At 40.5% G+C, this 18,511-nt stretch overlaps 2 protein-coding genes across 2 annotated transcripts; both read right to left on the bottom strand.

The window, feature by feature from the left end:
• Positions 1–1,826: 1,826 nt before the first annotated feature.
• Positions 1,827–12,337, bottom strand: LOC143317998 (uncharacterized). Its single transcript, XM_076725869.1, has 15 exons — positions 12,191–12,337; positions 11,405–11,511; positions 11,078–11,247; positions 10,760–10,923; positions 10,385–10,595; positions 9,758–9,967; positions 9,361–9,619; positions 5,428–5,575; positions 5,123–5,167; positions 4,846–4,955; positions 4,348–4,517; positions 4,014–4,174; positions 3,273–3,483; positions 2,583–2,891; positions 1,827–2,044 (listed from the first exon to the last, which is right to left on the bottom strand). The coding sequence occupies exons 1-15, from the start codon at positions 12,335–12,337 to the stop codon at positions 1,827–1,829; spliced, it is 2,640 nt and encodes an 879-aa protein (XP_076581984.1).
• Positions 12,338–14,444: 2,107 nt separating this feature from the next.
• On the bottom strand, positions 14,445–18,298 carry LOC143317997 (5-hydroxytryptamine receptor 3A-like). The gene is made up of 10 exons (XM_076725868.1): positions 18,214–18,298; positions 17,973–18,024; positions 17,621–17,784; positions 17,193–17,237; positions 16,959–17,065; positions 16,600–16,769; positions 15,799–15,962; positions 15,249–15,459; positions 14,890–15,069; positions 14,445–14,734 (listed from the first exon to the last, which is right to left on the bottom strand). The coding sequence occupies exons 1-10, from the start codon at positions 18,238–18,240 to the stop codon at positions 14,445–14,447; spliced, it is 1,410 nt and encodes a 469-aa protein (XP_076581983.1). The 5' UTR covers positions 18,241–18,298.
• Positions 18,299–18,511: the final 213 nt, after the last annotated feature.

The following is an 18,511-nucleotide window of genomic DNA, read 5'->3' as shown; positions in this document are numbered from 1 at the left end:
TTGACACTTTTGTTTGAGAGGAAAAGTCTGGTGACATGTTGTCTGGGAGGTTGTCTCAAGGATATGTTGTCAGGGAACTGTGAATGTCTTGAAGGTGAAGGTCTCAACTCTTCAAGTAGATACTGAGATAAGGTTCAATCAGAGGATCACCAAAATCAGCAGGACTCATCCTCATGAATGTCTGTATAAAAGTCCACGATAATCCATTCAGCCATTGTTGAGATATTTCAGTCTGGACCAAGTGGTGGAGCCACCGACCAACAGACTGATGATACTCAAGCCACACTGCTAGCATGGCTAAAACTATGGCCCACTGATTTGACTGAAGAAACAAATAATACTCAATCATGCTTAAACTCACTAATTAAACTATGCAATTGCATTTAGGAAATAAGTTATCCTGTGGTTACTTTCACCGGGTTGCAATGCAATAGGTTGTTATGTCCAAAGCTTGTGGAGAAAAGTGCTTGACTCTGAATTAATGATTGCCTTTTTACTACTCCATAATTCAGTCTAACCTGTCAGCAGTTCTCAGTGGAGATAGCATTTGTGTTAACAAAACATTAGCAACTGATGTCATTTTCAGTTAGCACTAAGGCTCTGTTAGCCATATGTACAGTTAGCATAAATTAATAAAGTTCATAGAGAACTATGTTAAGATATTAGAATACTTGTTGTCAAGTATGTATATAGCACATTTCATATGACAGGTGTAGACTCAATGTATTTCAAAACATAACGCAAAGGTCCACAGGCAGAGGTCATACATAACAAAAATATCTGAAATAAGAACAGAAGAAATTACATAGAAAAAAGCATATAACATAAAAACATGTAAGAAAATAAGGTCTGACAATTAAAACGGAATAAGATAAGAAGGTATTATTATTATGGTGATCATTAGAAAGCAATTAATAGTATTGTTAATTCTTATATAAAATCAAATATGAATTGTCATGTATAAGTGATTTACACAAACATGTCTTGAATAAGAATATACAGTCGATGACTTCTGAGACATAAAATAAAAATTTCTTCTAACTCCCAATCTTCTGTGCCATCCTGTATCAGGATATTTTAGAAGGCGTTACCAACAAACAAAGGTGTGACTGTGTTTAACAATCTTAAAGCAAATAACTGAAGCAATTAAGGTTCATAAAAGACAGAGTGTCACGTAATTTTTATGACTCATGAATTTAATTTCCTAAATGTCACGCATGGAACTTACAGGTTCAAGAATCGTACCCTGGAGGACTCCACTTAAATTTATGATCAACAATGGAAACAGCATAGGCGCTGCTTTCTGGACATGACCTGAACCAACTAAGGACAGTACCAGATAATCCCACCACTCTAGAAGTGGTACTGTAATGTGGTACTGCCTAATTATTTCTCTGTAGTGGCAGCGGTGGTCTTGTTTCATTGTTTGACATGGACGGATTTTGAGTCACTGATATTTTTTATGTTTTCCCCAAAAGAAAAATGCAAACTATTTACATTTACTGATACAGAAGAGATCAGGACCAAACTGTGCTGGGAGATTAGCTGGCTTATTAACAGCTGCAAATAACAGGAAGTAGTAAACATTCTCTGTTGATGATGATTATACAGTTATTGCCCCTAAACCATTATAATGCATCTACTTTTTGGTCCATTCTCTGACACAAAACTAGCAGCGCTACACATACAGTACATGATATTTCTTTTCATTTTGGCAGGCTTTGTTTTGCCTTCTCATTATACAAATTGACTTTTTAAATTATTACATCCTATGAATTGTCTGCGAATTGAATTCCAGTTCTGGTTCACATACGACCCATGTCCATTTAGGACTGGCTGATCCAGACGCACCACATTGAGATGATGACCAGGGCGTAGCAGGAGATGAGCAGCAGATAGATGCGGAAGAGCAGGAAGTCGAGGACGTATCCTACATGGCACCACTGGTCCTGCAGCTTGCTCTCCTTCTGCAGTGACATGAGGTGGGCACGGAGGTCGCCCAGGTATTGACAGATTTGTTGCAGTTCAGGCAGAGCAACAACACCTGGCAGGAAAATAGTGATAGGAGGGATCACAGTCTATACCCAGTGACTGCCCGCTGCAACTATTGTGTAGCTGCCTGAACCAGCTGACGAAGCTAACGTTAGCTTGCCAATATGTGATGTATTTAGAGTGATGGGTGAAAGACATGTGATCTGGCCCTTGATTAAAATCCTGTTTAATGATAATGTAAACTGGGAACATGCCATAAAAACAACATAATAATACCTCAAATTGCAAAATCAACAAAGTCAGGCTTACATTTACAAAAGATGTGCAGTTTTGTGTTATGTGGCCTCCCAAACTTTTTGGAAGTTATAGCTTGTGTAAAAATGACAAAATGGGCAAGCTAGCTTTAGTTTGCTAGAGCTAGCATCATGTTAACTTTAGCTTGACTGCGATGTATTCTTATAGGGCTATAGAAATGATGTCATTACAATACAGGTAGATGTCTTTTTTGGACAAGTCATTTTCCTTTCCTGATGTGCATAGACGCAAATTTCTTATTTTTCTTGTTTTTATAGATGATCTAAAGCACTTACTGCGTCCTGTTTGATTACCTCCGTTGCTGGCTGGGTGCTGGGCTGGTGTCTGGCCGGTTGGTTGGATGATCCACGGCCCTGAACCACCATTTGAGCTGTCGGGTTTATTGTTCTGTGGTATAGAAGGTTGTTGGACGTCCTCTGGCCATCGGTAGCAGATGAGGTTGGCTATGTGTTTGAGGACAACCACCTTCACCCACTTTGGAACCTCTTGGTATTTCATGGAGCTGTGGTGGAGGACATTGGTAATGATGACCGTCTCCAGCAGACTGATGACCATGAGGGCCAGGCACACAGAGAAATAGATACCTAGATTGAAGGACAGGACATAAATGAGGTCATACACAAAACATTTTAGGTTTTAAGTTTTGCTCAGTAGCAAAAATATACCTGCAGGGAGCACACAGAGTTATTGGTCAGTTCCGCTGACTGAGTGATTTCCTTCAAGCTTTTCAAAACTCACCGCATGTGTACTAGCTTAATTGCATGATTTCTAAAATTGATGCACTGATGCAGCTAAATTAAACAGGTTTGAAATTTATTACACTGTATAATCTAATTAATTTGTAGTTCCTACCATTATCTTGAAAACAAACATATGGCAAAAATCCACACTTTTCGGAATGTAAAAATTTAGTAATTGTAGTTCGTGCTCAGGTTATGTCACCTCTACATGTCACCAGCTCTGACCTATGATGGGCGTGCCGTTTGCTGTGCTGGGCAGCAGGTCATTCATGATGAGCAGGAAGACGGTGTAGCCCAGGATGAGGGTCATCTTGAAGGAGGCACGGTCGACGCTATGTGGGGGCAGGTAGAAGGACAGGATGTCGATGAGCATGAGGAAGGAGCTGGGGATCAGCAGGTTGACCACGTAGAGGACTGGCCGCCGCTTTATGACCACCTAGTGAACAACAGTCAGTTGGAAGAGTGTCATCACTGTTACTGCATTGGCCAGTGGACAACAATAGAACAATGTGAAGCTGTGGGCTGGACAGCTCAACAATGAGCTGATACTTAAATCTGAGGGGAGCGACAGATTCAGGTAAGAATTCTCTGTATGTTCATCAGTATGAGCGACCCATTTCACATTGTTACAGTTTTCATTTGATACATGATTCTAAAAATACTGATCATAGCTGCTTTAATCAAATAATTTGACACTTTTAGAAATACACTTATTTGCTGTCCTCATGAGGGTTAGATGAGAAGATCAGTGTCATCCTCATTCTTGTATGTTAAGTATATGGACACTGCAAGCAGCTGGTGAGCTTACCTCACCACAAAGATCCACTTTATCTTTGTACAGATTAAACAAATGAGATATGACGTGTTGACTGGTGAGCTTTTATTGTACTACGTCCAATAGCCAAGCATTATATTTGCAGCATTTATACTTGTTGATATATGTAGCAAACTCAGTGGTTTCCTAACCCAGAAGGTGATTATGTCCCACTCGTCGATCCCAAACTGGAGGATGGAGGTCTCTCCCAGTATGTCCACCAGCTCCCATTCTCCACTGGCTTCCAGGTAACGCTTTGAGTTTTTAGACATCTCCTGAAATGTGAGAGCTGGACTGACCCTCACATCCCTTACTGTGAAAGAGAAAAATGGGAGAAGAGTGAGAGAAAACTATCCAGACAGTTTTGTAGTACAATCTAAGCTCACCTTAAATTAACAAAATGACCCACCATAGAGCCGGCTTTTGATTATAGCCAGTGACTGGATGAGTTTATGATTGTTTAAAAGTTACGGAGCCTTTTCTTACTGGTGTGCATGTAGGAGCCAAATGTAAATGTGCAATTCTGCACATCAAATGGGAAACTGAAGATCTCCAGGTTGCAGGCTGAGACGAGCCGCAGCATCCTGTCCCAGCGGATGTGACCTGTGTGGTTCACGTAGACGTAAGGACACGCTTGGGAAACATCATCATCCACACTGGGAGGATTGGAAATGGGGGAGTAAGGATGAATTAAAAGAAATAAATAGACACACAGTGTAAGAAAAACATTTTCCTTCTACAATAGTGCCCATTATTCAGAGTGCATAAACCATCCAGTGTTCATGGGGTTCATTTTTTACTGTTGGTAAAGTGGTGTGAAGCATGAATCAATGACAGTGACACTTGACAGGATGTAACTAGTTGGTAAGTGCACCCATCTGTCTCTGGGTACCAACTAGTATGTAATTAGCCATTTAGTTTGTGCATACCAGACCCTCAGGGATCCATTAAAAAGAAAAAAAAAATTAGAGCTGGAGAACTCACAACTCATACACGATGATGTCTGGAGACCAGAGCTTCTTCACAGGGAGAGAAATCCTGGTGACGCCGTCACACTCCTCAGGATCCCAGACCAGGAACTCATGGTGCCAGTACTGCAGGAATAATGCGCTTTTAAACTGTGAACATAGGATTGAAGTGTCTGCCTATTTGTCATTGTAAAATCTCTGTATTTGTTCCTGCTCTGATTTCAGGCACAGGATGACTTTGGATCATATTGCATTAGGGACAGCAGTGTATTATGTCTGTCTATGGTTCTTACCAGTCGCAGCCACAAGAAAGTAGTGAGTATCTGGGTTTTCTCATTCTGAAATACAGTAAACAACAGTAAATCTGGTGTAAAGCTGACTGCTACTACTGTTAAGTCAACATGCCAAGTTTTATAACAATACACATGATAATCAGGAATATGGCTTGCAGCAATGAGTGTTTGCACATATATACACTGACAGTTAACAACGCAAACATCTGATGATCTGACATTCCCTCTATCAGCTACAGTGGAATTTCTCTCAGAACTGGATTTAGGTGCTGTCATTATTTTTCTTAGATAGTTGACAAACTCACCACACCCAGGACAGCATACAGGGTGAAGGAGATGTTGGTGATGGTGGGGTTACTCAGATTCACTGCTGGCCTGAAGGGTTTCAAATCAAACACGGCCTGCATGGACTCGTAGGTTGGACCGCTGTGGCCTTCTTTACAGGACAGTTTACTGTAACAGAGAGACACTGAGGAGAAAAAGTTTAGAAAAACTTGACTGTTGCTTTGATTACATCTTAAGTGCACTTTGCCATTATCAATTTTGAGAATAATTTTTCTCTATAGAAAACTTGCATTTAGGTTTGCTTAGACATGGATAAAAATCAGAAAATCATTAAAGTATTTGGACATGGATCAGAAAATTAACTTAGAATAATCATCGTATAATTAAATTGGAAGCCAATCAGCCAGATACATCAAGTAATGTTATGACAATGACATTCTCCTGTATAAGTCGCTATGACATCTTTACATCGATTTTTTTTACAATGTGAACTGTCGTGGATAAAAGTTTTCCTCCATATATACGTTCTTATATGCAATGATAAGAGTTAATTCAAATTTGCCTGTGCAAAACAGAAAAAAAAATGACATCAATATCATTGTACTGTAAGGATTATCAAACCTGAAACAGTCAGGATGAACCACCACAATAATTATTACTAAAATAATAGCACTAACATGCTTCAGTCTGGAAAATAAAATGAATACACACTACAGACAATAAAGAATTGGTTACCATTACCTGACACTAAGAGTAAACCTGAGATGATGCTGACCCTCTGCTGATATGGAGTCATGCTGGAAAGTTGCTGAAGGACCAAATATTCTCTGCAATCATCTGACTGTGTGTAAAGCAAAGATAGCTCCTCCTAATGCACAAACATGCGCAGAAAGACTTGTTTTTGACACTGAGCAGGACAGTGAAATGGCTAACATTACTAACTAATGTTACTATTACTGACTAACTCTCTGGTGACTTACTTGAACCTTAAGCACAACCACTACACGCCAAACCCCAACCCCAGAACATAATCTTCACCAAACCCTCATTTTAAACAAAAACTGAAAACCAAGATAATCCATGATAGATAATTGTGGACATTTTTTCTTTAAATACAAACCTCAATTAAAGTGTGCAGATGAATCAGAAACACACACAGGACAACATAGAACTTGTTGTTCCACACCTCATCTGTTTTATTTTTCAACACCTTTGCCTATGGGAGTTACAGTCTGTTCTATTTTCCACTGCTCTGCGCTGTGCTGCCCAATTATGGGCATATTTTTGATTTTATATACCTGTGACTACATAACCAGCAGTCAACATACTGTATTTCAGCTTTTCAATGTTAAACTGGGCTATAAATAGTCATGCAGATCATTGTATGAGATTCAAAATGAAGCACTGACAAATTTCACAAGCTTGTGACTGAAAGAGTGAAATTGGGGATGCAAGCGACTGTAATGACTTTCTGCCATAGGGTGGCTGGGCTCAGCCTTAGAGAAACAGCAAAGGGCTCAGATATCTGGAGGGAGCCGACAGTAGAAAGTAATCAGTTGAGGTGGTTCATGCATCTGATAAGGATGCCACCTAGGCATCTTCCTTTGGAGGTTTTCCAGGCATTTCTAACTGATAGGAGACCCCGGGTTAGACCCAGCACACAACGGTGAGATTATAGATATCTCATCTGGTTTGGGAATGACTTAGGGTCCCCCAGGTAGTGTTAGAAGATGCTGCTGGGGAGAGAGAAATGGCCCAGATAACCATTGGAAAATTCATTCATTCATCTTCTATACCAACTATCCCTTTTGGGGTTGTGGGGGGGCTGGAGCCTATCCCAGCTGTCAATGGGTGAGAGGCGGGGTACACCCTGAACCGGTCGCCAGTCGATTGCAGGGCAACATATAGAGACAGACAACCATTCACGCTCACACTCACACTTAAGGACAATTTTTAGAGTCACCGGCAACCCTCTTGCTGTGAGGCACGCGCACTACCTGCTGCGCCACCGTGCCGCATCCATTGGAAAATACATTCCACAATTTCTCAAGTCTGTCTTCAGACTTGTCAGGAACTGTTCATGCTTTGCAGAGGTTTGGAACAACAGGACTTGTTGTTGCACACCTCTGGTATCCACTCACCCATTTTATTTTTCAACACCTGCACCTGTGGGAGTTATATGTTCCATCCCCCAGTGCTGTGTACTGTGCTGTTGAACAATATGTTTGGTATTAACTGCATGTGACACAAAAAAATCCTTCACTTGGGAATGGAAACTTCAGTGACCAAGTTTATTGAATACTTATCTCTATTATTGGCTGTGGCATCAACCTCTGCTAATTCCATCATTCGTATATGGCATCCCCCTTTTCCTTGGGATAATTATCATATCGATCATTAAGGCATATACATTTCTTTGTCCCCTTTTTTACATCCATTGTTAGATTTCTGAACAGCCCTTGTCTCAACATTTTAATTGTCCATCCTTAACCTTGGAATGCTGTTTCCTTTTAGTGTTGCTTTACTTCATAATAAAGTCAGTCAGTCTCTATGGCAGTTTGATGGCCTGTGGGTTCTGTCATTCTTGGGTACGATCCCCTCAGTGTGAGTCTCTGTGCTGGACTCATTTGTTGCTCCTCATTCTTAGCCCATGGCATTTGTGTTTTGCTGGTTGATTGTGGAGCAGGGTCCTTGGCTTAGTATTTCTTGACCAATGTAGTGTTGCTAAAATATACAGATCCACTTCGTGATCTGACAACCTCATTGTTACCGTCCTTGTTGATTACCTTGTGGGGTGTCGTGTTGAATGTAATAGAAAACCTGTCCGTCTTGTCTTGTTTCAGTGAAACCTGAGTATTTTGCTCTGCTCTTTCATCTGAATAGATATTTGATTTCCCTTTTCGTTACGCATCTGTGTGTCTTGTCTCAGGTTCTCTTTGTGTTGTTATGTCTGCCCCACCACATTTTTTGTATCTGGATCTTGTTTTATACATGATCTTATTATTATTATTTTTTGTAGTTATGATCATTTTATGTTATAACTAGGCGAGTGGGAAGGGAGGGTAGTCAAGCTGACACTAGTTGTTGTATTTGATGTGTGGAGCTTCCTGGTACCAGTTCTGTTACAAAGAACCTACATGTAAAAGGGGGCTGACTCGAGTTTTTTTTTTTTTTTTTCATTCATTACATAGTCAGAAAGGTCTTTGCTTAAGACAAAGTGTGCGTGTGACATAGTGGGTCTGTAAATATTGGCTAAGGAATAGTTTATTTCTCTAAGTTTATTTAAGTCTGTCTTAAAACAACAGTGTCCTCATGTGCATTCAAATTGATTTTGCTTGCCGTAATGATTCCTTCTGTTCATACAGGCCTGTAAAAGATCACTTCCTTATGTGCTTCCAGTGATCATCATCATCCAAGTGATGGATGGCAAAATCCACAGTCCTCATTCCCTGCAATAATCTTTTTTATCACCAAAGCCCCTCTAATCCATGATTGAAATATCAACATTTAAAAATAATTCTGACACAGAAAAAAACAAAAACCGAAACAGGACCAAAAAGACTAAACAGCACAAGATGCAGCTCTGGACTGAACTGGACTGGATTGGGTGGAAGGCATTTGTGATGCCGCAGACATTGGTGTTCACGACAAAAGTATAGACTGAGGGTAGGAAGCGCTCATTAATCCAGAATCATGTCCATTAGTGTCTTCAGTTAAGATGCTTTTGAGAAATATGCCCTAAAGCGTAACTGTAAACAAGATCATTTCAGATAAAAGAAAATAAACTACACATTAAAATATTCAAATAAATTTTGACATATTACTTTCAAATACTAAAGTTCAAGCAACCTTTAACCTTTATTCTATACTTAATAATAACTGACAGCAAAAATGATAAAGCAGCAAACAAACAAACTCAAAAACAAAATCAGGATGTGTTGTATGAGTTCAACCACATAAAGATGATGGTGATGAAGCTGACTGATAGGAAGAGGATGTAGAGGCCGAACAGCAGGCGGTCTATGATGAGACCCACCTGGATCCACTCCTCTGAGCTCTGGCTTCCACCCAGCTGCTGCTCCATCTGATGCTGGATGGCCTGGAGGTCCCTCCCCAGGCTCCTCAGCTCCTGCACGGCCTTGGCATCATCCAGTGGTCCCTTCTGTTCTGGACCATCGCTGTCCTCTGCCACCAGAGAGGAGGCTTTCATTTCTGTTGCAGAGGAGATGAAGGAGGAAGTAATGGTAGCTATGGCTGTCTCTATGGACTTGTGCAAAGATCTTTCTGCAGCTCAATGAGTGCATGAATAGTTTTGCCTGTGTTGAACTCCATCCAGGTCACACATCCTACCTTGTGCAGATGGATTTTGGATGACTGTGTCCTCTCGATCTTTGGGCTTTGGTGGGAGCCGTACCAGGCAGCCCAGGATGTGAAGAACAAACACTCGGACCCAGCGAGGGACTGGAGAGCAGTGAGTGGAGCCACACAGCAGGTTGGTGATGAAGATAGTCTCCAGTAGACTAGTCATCATCATAGCCAGGCACAGAGACAGGAACACATCTGAGACAGCGATGACAATAAATCCTCTTACACAGCTGCTTCACAGACAAGTACAAGTTAAATGAAGGCAGGAAAAAAGCAAGAATTTAAGGTTGAAACCTGTGTTAAGATATTTTTTTTGGCCAAAAGGCAGCTGTGACACAACATTATCATTCATATCCCCCTGATGAATATAAGCACAATATAACATCCTTGTGTTTAGCTCTGGTTTGATCTCCACTAACTTCTCTGTTAAATATTTGGCTTTTTAGCTGCACACTGCAGTGGCACTGGTTACCGACAGATTTCTAAAGTCCTAAATGTTCCTGTAAGCACCATCAACTGACCACACGCAGGGTCGTGTGAGTGCCTACTAGTAGAAGTTATTATTGAGTAAGTAAACACTGAGAACTTGTACTGAGACTGAAAAACACTGACTCATGAGAGGTATGCTGTCTCCAGTGACAGGCAGCAGGTCATTCATGCTGAGCAGGAACATTGTGTAGCCCAGGATGAGGGTCATCTTGAACACGGACCGGTTGGGGCTCTTGGGAGGCAGCAGGAAGCTAAAGAGGTCTACTGTGATGAGGAAGCAGCTGGGGATCAGCAGATTCACCACATACATGGTGGCCCGGCGCCTCACTGAGACCTGCAGCAGTGTTGACAGATACAGAGCAGCCGCTAAACCTCACTTCTCTTTTCTCAAGTGAATTAATTTTTAGATGAAAAACTAACATTTGGAGTCTTTAATGCCTACAGTTTAATGGTTGTATGACTCTGTGTTGTATGACACTTGACAGTGTATTTGCTTACAGAGAAGCGAATCTCTTGGTAAATTTCTCCATCTCCAGCTGGTAGGTGGTCTGTCTTTGCTGTGAGTCCGACTAATTCCCACTCGCCCATAGTTTTCATTGCTTTTTTTGAGTATTTAAATATCTCCTCTGCAGATAACATCTGGTCAATCTGCAAAGCAGCCACTGAAACGAAAATACAACATAGTCAAAGCTTTTGTTAGATTTAATCAATCTAAAATTACATTACAACAACAACAAACACATCAGTTTGTGTATCTCAAGCACTGTTTAAGTTCCATTAACAAGAAAAAATAAGATTTGAAACAGTTTGACTTACTACGGTGTAAGTAGGCGTTGAAGCTTAAAGTGCACGTCTGGATGTCAAATGGAAACGTGTAGATGTTGAGCCTGCAGGAGCTGACCACTCTGACAGGCTGCTTGTCAAGCACAAAGCCATCAGAGAAGAGATAACTGTACGGGACAAATGGAGCTGTGTTCTTGTCCATACTGCAGGATGACAAAAGACATAACACCTGCTAGATATGGTTGGTAATATTTTTTCTGTGTAAGCACATGAATGGCTTTATTTCTAAAATATCAACATTCATAAGATTTAAGTCAACCCACAGCTGAGGCTGCACTTCTTGACAGACAAGACACTCACAATTCATTGATGACCACATCTGGTACCCAAAGCAGTTTCCTTGGAATTGTAATCCGTGAAGAGCCGCACTGTTCTGGGTCCCACTTGACAAACTCAGTTCTCCATTTCTACAACACGCATCAGACCGACATAACACAGACACCATGAGCCTGACTCTAGAATAAAACCAGAGTTTTCAGGTGATGCCTGGTGGACACAGTAGCGCTTTAGTTCAAGCAGTCTCAGGTGTGATGGTCACACTTTGAAATGTCAGATGATCCCATTTAAACAGAACTGAACAACAGTGAGACAGTCTTTATTCTTTTTGACCGTAACTTTTGCCAACAGTAAGTTACACTCTGTGATTAGTTTTTTTTTTTGGTAGATTGCACAGTTTAGTATCTAGTGTTCTGTTGCTGGTGTAGAGTAGGATCAACCCAAAAGCTTACACTACATCAAGTTCTTGAGACTGGAGAGAGATGATGAATTTTATTATTGCTAGTAAATGGTGAAGCTGATTGTAAAGGAGGTACTTACTAAAGATTGCCAGATAAATGTTGTCAGGACTTGGGCCTTTTCATCCTGAAAAAGAACCAACATAAGACTGTATGCACACCTTGTTTAATGACATTTGATTTTATGGAAAGCTGTTTTTACTATATATAAACTAAAAAACAAGAAATGTTCCTATTGGCTGATAAAACCGCAGTGAAGTCGTATGCAGAAAGTTCACTTAAAAAAATACTATTAACCAGTTATTAATGACTTGATAAGAGTTAACATGTAGCCTGATGCACAGTCACTTACCACACCCAAAATGCCAAACAGGATGAACTCAATGCTGACATTGGTGGGGGTTGACATGTTCATGACAGGTCGAATGGAGCTCAGATTGAAGACTGGTCTGAGAGCCTCCAGCAAGGAAGGGGGGTCAGGTCTGGAGCAGTTCAACATGATGGAACTGCACGGAGCTGCAGAGGAAAGAAAGGAAATTGCGACTGTTAAATTAGACCTTAAATTGGCTGCAGCAGCAAATAAAGGTGTTTACGAACTGTGTGAATTTAAAATCCCAAGCACTGTATAATAACTTAACATACACAAACATAACCAACTAACTTTCCTCGAGTTTCTAACTTCACAGCAGTATGAAGTGTAGTTTATTTCCCCAGACGTCAGAAGGACTGCAGACTGGAAAGCACGCACACAGTGACACAGTGATGCAGTTCTAGTTTTAACAGGAATGAACATCTGTGAGGCTGTGACTTCTTGTCAACACACAGGATGGTATGCTGATAAGACCTATTTTTTCTCAATGGCTTACTTGATGGCACACTGTGTCCTTTGTTTCCTAAACCATTTTAATACCTCAGTACATTGAGAAGCTTTTGACTTGCTTTATATGTTTGGATCCTGGACATGCTGGTAGACTACAACTGACTTGCATAACTGCCTTAAAAAATGTAGCATAGGAGTTGTACTTACCATACATGAGCACAGAGATGAAGATGAATAGAACCTTAGAAGACTTGACTTTCAGCGGGCAGCACTAAAAACCAGTGGTGGAAGAAGTGTTCAGATCCTTTACTTCAGTGAAAGTACTAATACCACACTGTAAAAACACCCCTATGCAAGTACATTCGACCACTGTTAAAAACATTAACTTTAGGTCAACAGTGGGTTATTAGTTTGGGTGGCGTGCTGGTTAGGCCTGTCCTGTTAAGTCCTGACACATTTCAGCCGGAAAATACAGACATGATGCAGCTTAAGACCAACATCTAGAGGCGAATTCATGTAAATGCCCCAACATCAGGAAACCATTCTATGTTATCTGGATAGAAAAGGATTATTTTTCATTTAAGACCCAAAGGGGCAAATGTGTGTTGATATCCAACATTAATGGGATACGTAAAGCAATTTTGGTTAGTGCGGATTTGCAGATTTTTGTTGTACAACGTACTGCGAATGTACACATTGTGATCTCTTTTTTCCTTTAGTAAAACCAAACACCTCAATGTGATGCAACAGCAGAAAGACATGTTGTTCATATAAATAATTTTACCCTCCTGCTTACATCCTTACGGTGCCCCTGAGGGTCAAAACACAACGACATTTCACAAAATCTTACAATCTACACTATATTGCCAGCAGTGTGGAGATGTATCTTGTGCTTGGTTCTGCTTAGGTGACATCTTGATGCAACAGCATTCAGTGATAATTTAGACAACTGTGCTTCCGGCTTTGTGGTTCAGAACTCTGACCTCAACTGCACCCCGAACCTTTAGGATGAACTGAAGGGCTGAGTGAGCCAGCCCTCATCGTCCAGCATCAGTGCCTGACCTCGTGAGTCTCTGCAGGGTTTATCTAATCATTCTAATGACTGAATATCCACACACTTTTGGCCATGTAGTCTACCCTTTTTAGTGCACCGAATGATTTTGATCTTTGTTAAATTCTTCTTTATCAACTCAATATCTTTTAGTATTTGTTATGCACTTATTGCAGGAATCTTTTGTTGAGAGCTTTGTTAAAATTATGATCAGACGACAGCTGCTATTTATCCTACATGATGTGTGTCATTGTTATATTTTGGTCTTGGGGAGCCATTGCTAGCAGATGACTACAGTTTCTACCTATGTTGGCTGTTGATTGTGGATGCTAAGCTTCAAGTCTGGCATTAAAATGTATAAACGAATAGAAAGACCTTTGGAACATGATTTTTATGTTTGAAATGAATGTCAATCGCAAACTGAATGAAATTTTTTCAAATAATTTTATTTTGTATACAATGGTTTCCTCAATTTTGAAATGGCACAGTATAACACAGAAGGCTTAAAACTACATCTAGCTAATGTAGTAAAGCTAATTTAATGTCCAATAGCGAAAATATGACCATTTGTTTTAACTAACAATAATACACTTACTTTAGAGTATGTATAAAGGTCTTGGCTCCAAAACAAATCATCTAAATACATAGCAGTATTATCAGATATTGATCAAAATGTAACAAACATTTGAGTCTGTAGCTATATAAATGGAGCCTCTTTATAGAGATTATACTTGTCTACTGAATGTATGAGTTCGCCCAGATTATCATGATGGTAATGAAGCTGACTGATATGAAGAAGATGTAGAGGACGAACAGCAGGCGGTCTATGATGAAACCCACCTGGATCCACTCCTCCGTGCTCTTGCTTGAACCCAGCTGCTGCTCCACCTGGAGGCGGATGGCCTGGAGGTGCGTGCCCAGGCTCCTCAGCTCCCGAAGGGCCTTGCCCTCTGCTGCTGTGCCCATCTCCACTGGAGGCTCCTCGTAAGCTTTTGGCTTTGCCCCCGCAGCACTGGGTTTCATGTCTGCTTTTTAAGCAATCATGAGAAACAATCATGCTTATCCAGCTGATCTTCTCCGTGTATTCAGTCATTTTCTGTAATCTTACATTTTAAAATTTCTTACAAATATTTTACCACTGTAAGACCACATATGAACTTTTGTATACCTGAACCTCTACCTGAAGTTTTTTGAGCCTTCATAGGCAAGCAAAGAAGAAAGCCCAGAATTTGCAGAACAAGCACTCGGATCCAGCGAGGGATGGGAGCGAAGTTAGCGGAGCCACTCAGCAGATTGGTGATGAGGATAGTCTCCAGAAGACTGGCCACCATCAGAGCCAGGCACAGAGAGAAGAACACATCTGGCAGAGAGAGAGAGGGGAGAGTGAGAGAAGTGAGGCTGTCAATAAACACACCTCACAGAGCAGCACTGGAATGAGTCAAAAGATGTGTGATGCTTCTTACTAACAACATCCTCAGATTAAAAAAAACAGGTTTCAGTAAACACTGAGAACTTGTGCTGAGACTGAAAAATACTGACTTATGAGAGGTATAGAGTTTCCAGTGATGGGGAGCAGGTCGTTCATGATGAGCAGGAACACCGTGTAGCCCAGGATGAGGGTCATCTTGAAGGACGATCGGTCCACAGCCTGGGGAGGCAGCAGGAAGCTGAAGAGGTCCACTGTGATGAGGAAGCAGCTGGGGATCAGCAGGTTCACCACATACAGGGTGGCCCGGCGCCTCACTCTGATCTGCAGAGGCAAAACAAACACTTTGTCAGGTACCTTTTCTGTGCACATTTGACACTTACATTAATTTAATTTAATGCATTATTTTTACAACTTTAAATGATTCAACACCACATGAAATTACTGATCAGCACGCATTATTATTATTTTTTTTATATTCCTTTAGTATAAATGCATATCTATCTATCTATCTATCTATCTATCTATCTATCTATCTAGATATATAGGTATATATAGTTGATTTTTCTACTTTGTATTTTTTATTCCCTTCCTGCTAATACTGCCCACTGTCTGTGACACCCATTCATTTAGTCCAATTTACAGACATTACAATCAACCTACATGAAATGCGAGCTCATCAATATTTTGACCATCATGATTTCCGTGGGTGAATTTGTGGGTGGTGATATCCAGCAGCTCCCACTCCCCCATGGTGGTTATCACCTCCTTTGAGTACTTTGTGATGTTTTCTGCAGACTTCCCCAGAGAAATCTTGATGTCCACCGCTGGGGAGAGAAGAATGGAGACATATTAAAATCAAGGCCAGTAAAAGCACATATCCACATTACGGAGCTATAGGAATTCAAAGTTTCATGAAATTCATATAGATTTTTAATTCATGTTTATTGTCTGTCACTGTTCGTCACTGTGAACTAATAGTGATATAGAAGTGATAGAAGTGATAGATATTCCTCCCTCCGACACGACTCATGTTTGTTGATCACATGAAGTCTGACAAAAAAGGAGTACAAAGTTCCAACGTAGGAGTCGGAGAACACCGTTGAAGCTCTTCTAGGTGCACAGACCACAGCTTAATCACTTACCAATAACTTTAAAGCTGTAATTGGCTGGTGGCATGGAGCGTCAACAATAAACACAGTGAACGAACGATATCACAATATTCTATATAATATATATATACGTTCAAACAGTGCATTTTCCTTTGGTAAGTGGCCAAGATATTAACACAAAAAATGCACTCTTAGGTGTCTCAGAGTAGAATCTGATACCAGTACAATTTGCATTATTGCTTACACAAGGGACAAGGATTACTTACTGCCTCTTTATGTTTCTATTTCCCATGCTTTTGTCCATACAAAAGTCTTGAGAGTAAGGAATGAGAAATTAGGTGAAATGCCTCACCCAAGTGGATATAAGAGTTGAAAGTCAAAGTGCAGTTCTGTATGTCGAAGGGGAAGGTGTAGATATTGAGGTTACAGGAGCTGACAACTCTGACCGGTTGAGCATCGTGCACCATCCCATTGCTTAACACATACACATACGGGACAGGAGGCGCTGTGTTTTCATCCATACTGCAAGACAGGACATAGGCACAGTTTAATGGTGAAATGTCTGCCAAACGTGTAATTTATCCATTTCAGGACTGGCTCCCTATTTTTTCCAGTTTCTTCACTTTTTCCTCAGAGATGGACTAATATGTTATTGTTGTTCATATACAGTATATCACCCATGTATAAATGGTGAAGTATGATGGAACTTACAATTCACTGATTACAATATCTGGCACCCAGAATTTGTCTCTGGGAAGAGAAAGCTTGTCGGTTCCACACTGGATTGGGTCCCATCTGAGAAACTCGTTCTCCCACCACTGAAACGACAAAGCCGGCGTCAGTTCACAGATCAGGTATGCCATAACAATCAGACTATTGACAAAAAATAATATCCCTACGTACGTCACTAACTGAGCAATTAAGATGGATGATTGCAGTACTTACATAATCTAGCCAAAGGTAAGTGAGCAAGAGTTGAGCCTTTTCATCCTGGAAGACACGAAAAGCTTCTTGAAGGCACAAAAATGACAACAGTGTATTTTGATGACAACACGAATCCTTAAGGGGGTCTCAGAGGAGCACAGCAACATAAGGAAGTGGTTTGATTCAGGTCACATTTGGTTGAAAACAGCATGATTGAAGGTGTTGCAACAATATCAAATAAAAGATGTTAAATAATCTATATTTTAAAGCTCATGCTGGTATACAATAATTTCTGTTAAATGTAAGGGATTGGCTCAGTGTACTGCACATCTTAAGAGTTTCATTCTAAAAGAAGTGCCACATACTCATGCTAAATAATCGATCCTGTAATACACACTCAGTGCACTCTATAATGCTGCTTACACTTATCTACTGAGGGCTGAACATACCACTCCAAGTATCCCATACAAGGTGAAGTAGGTGCTGACGTTGGTGCTGGTTGTCATGTTCATGACGGGTCGTATGGCGCTCAGATTAAAGACGGGAGTCAGAGCCTTCAGCAGTGCGGGCTGGTTCGGCTCAGAGCAGTTCACCTGAATGGTGCCGGACACAGCTGCTGAGAGGATTCAAAGATATTTAGAGACCAGTCGTGTATTTGGCTTAAATTACATTATATATAGTAAATGCAGTATATATTATTCTATACATTTTCAATTTGTTACTGATGCTGCATTGTTGGTTGTGTTTTTGATGTAAAAGCTCGTGCCTAATACTCAGTACTGTGTTCACCAAAAAGCTCACCTGGTATAAGAATGAGAAAAATGACCAGACTGTGCCCGACTGATGGGAGACACTAGAATAAAATAACAATGACAACAATTGTTTCAATATAAGTAACTAAAACATTTAAACCATTTAGGGGGAAAGATTCATTATTTAAGAAAAAAAAAAAAAATCTAGTGATTCTTTATTTGGCCTTGGAAACAACACTTAATAAATATATATAATAATATAGAAGATGCTTCGGGAGAAGATTCCTTACCTTAAGGGTAGTATCCTTGGAAGTCATGATGTCGAGAGGTAAATCTTTATCTTTCTTCAGTTGTCTGATAGAAACAGTTCCTCCAGTGTCACATATCTGCAGAGCACAAAGAATAATCGTCACACTGCTTTATGGGACATTTGCTTTTAGTTGTCAGTTGTATGAATAGACAAGACTTCTAAACAAACTGCTGAGCTTATGAATTAATAACCGTTCCCACACAGCAAAGGCATATCCACCACCTACCTGGCAGTCTAACTCTTGCACGACTAAATTCAGCTTTAGTGGCTGAGATATA

Source organism: Chaetodon auriga, chromosome 3, assembly GCF_051107435.1.
Source record: "Chaetodon auriga isolate fChaAug3 chromosome 3, fChaAug3.hap1, whole genome shotgun sequence".
Lineage (NCBI taxonomy): Eukaryota > Metazoa > Chordata > Actinopteri > Chaetodontiformes > Chaetodontidae > Chaetodon > Chaetodon auriga.
Note: the sequence above shows the minus strand (reverse complement) of the source record. Positions and strands in the feature narration are given on the sequence as shown.

Excerpts from the sequence above, each read along its gene's own strand:
- LOC143317997 (XM_076725868.1), bottom strand. The coding sequence starts at position 18,240 with ATGACTTCCAAGGATACTACCCTTAAG. Across the intron at positions 17,238-17,620 it reads TGTATGGGATACTTGGAGTG|GATGAAAAGGCTCAACTCTT; the intron begins GTATGTTCAGCC and ends CGTGTCTTCCAG. Across the intron at positions 15,963-16,599 it reads CAACTCTTATATCCACTTGG|CGGTGGACATCAAGATTTCT; the intron begins GTGAGGCATTTC and ends TTCTCTCCCCAG.
- LOC143317998 (XM_076725869.1), bottom strand. The coding sequence starts at position 12,337 with ATGTTGAACTGCTCCAGACCTGACCCCCCTTCCTTGCTGGAGGCTCTC. Across the intron at positions 11,248-11,404 it reads GATGTGGTCATCAATGAATT|TATGGACAAGAACACAGCTC; the intron begins GTGAGTGTCTTG and ends GTCATCCTGCAG. Across the intron at positions 10,924-11,077 it reads CAACGCCTACTTACACCGTA|TGGCTGCTTTGCAGATTGAC; the intron begins GTAAGTCAAACT and ends TTTTCGTTTCAG.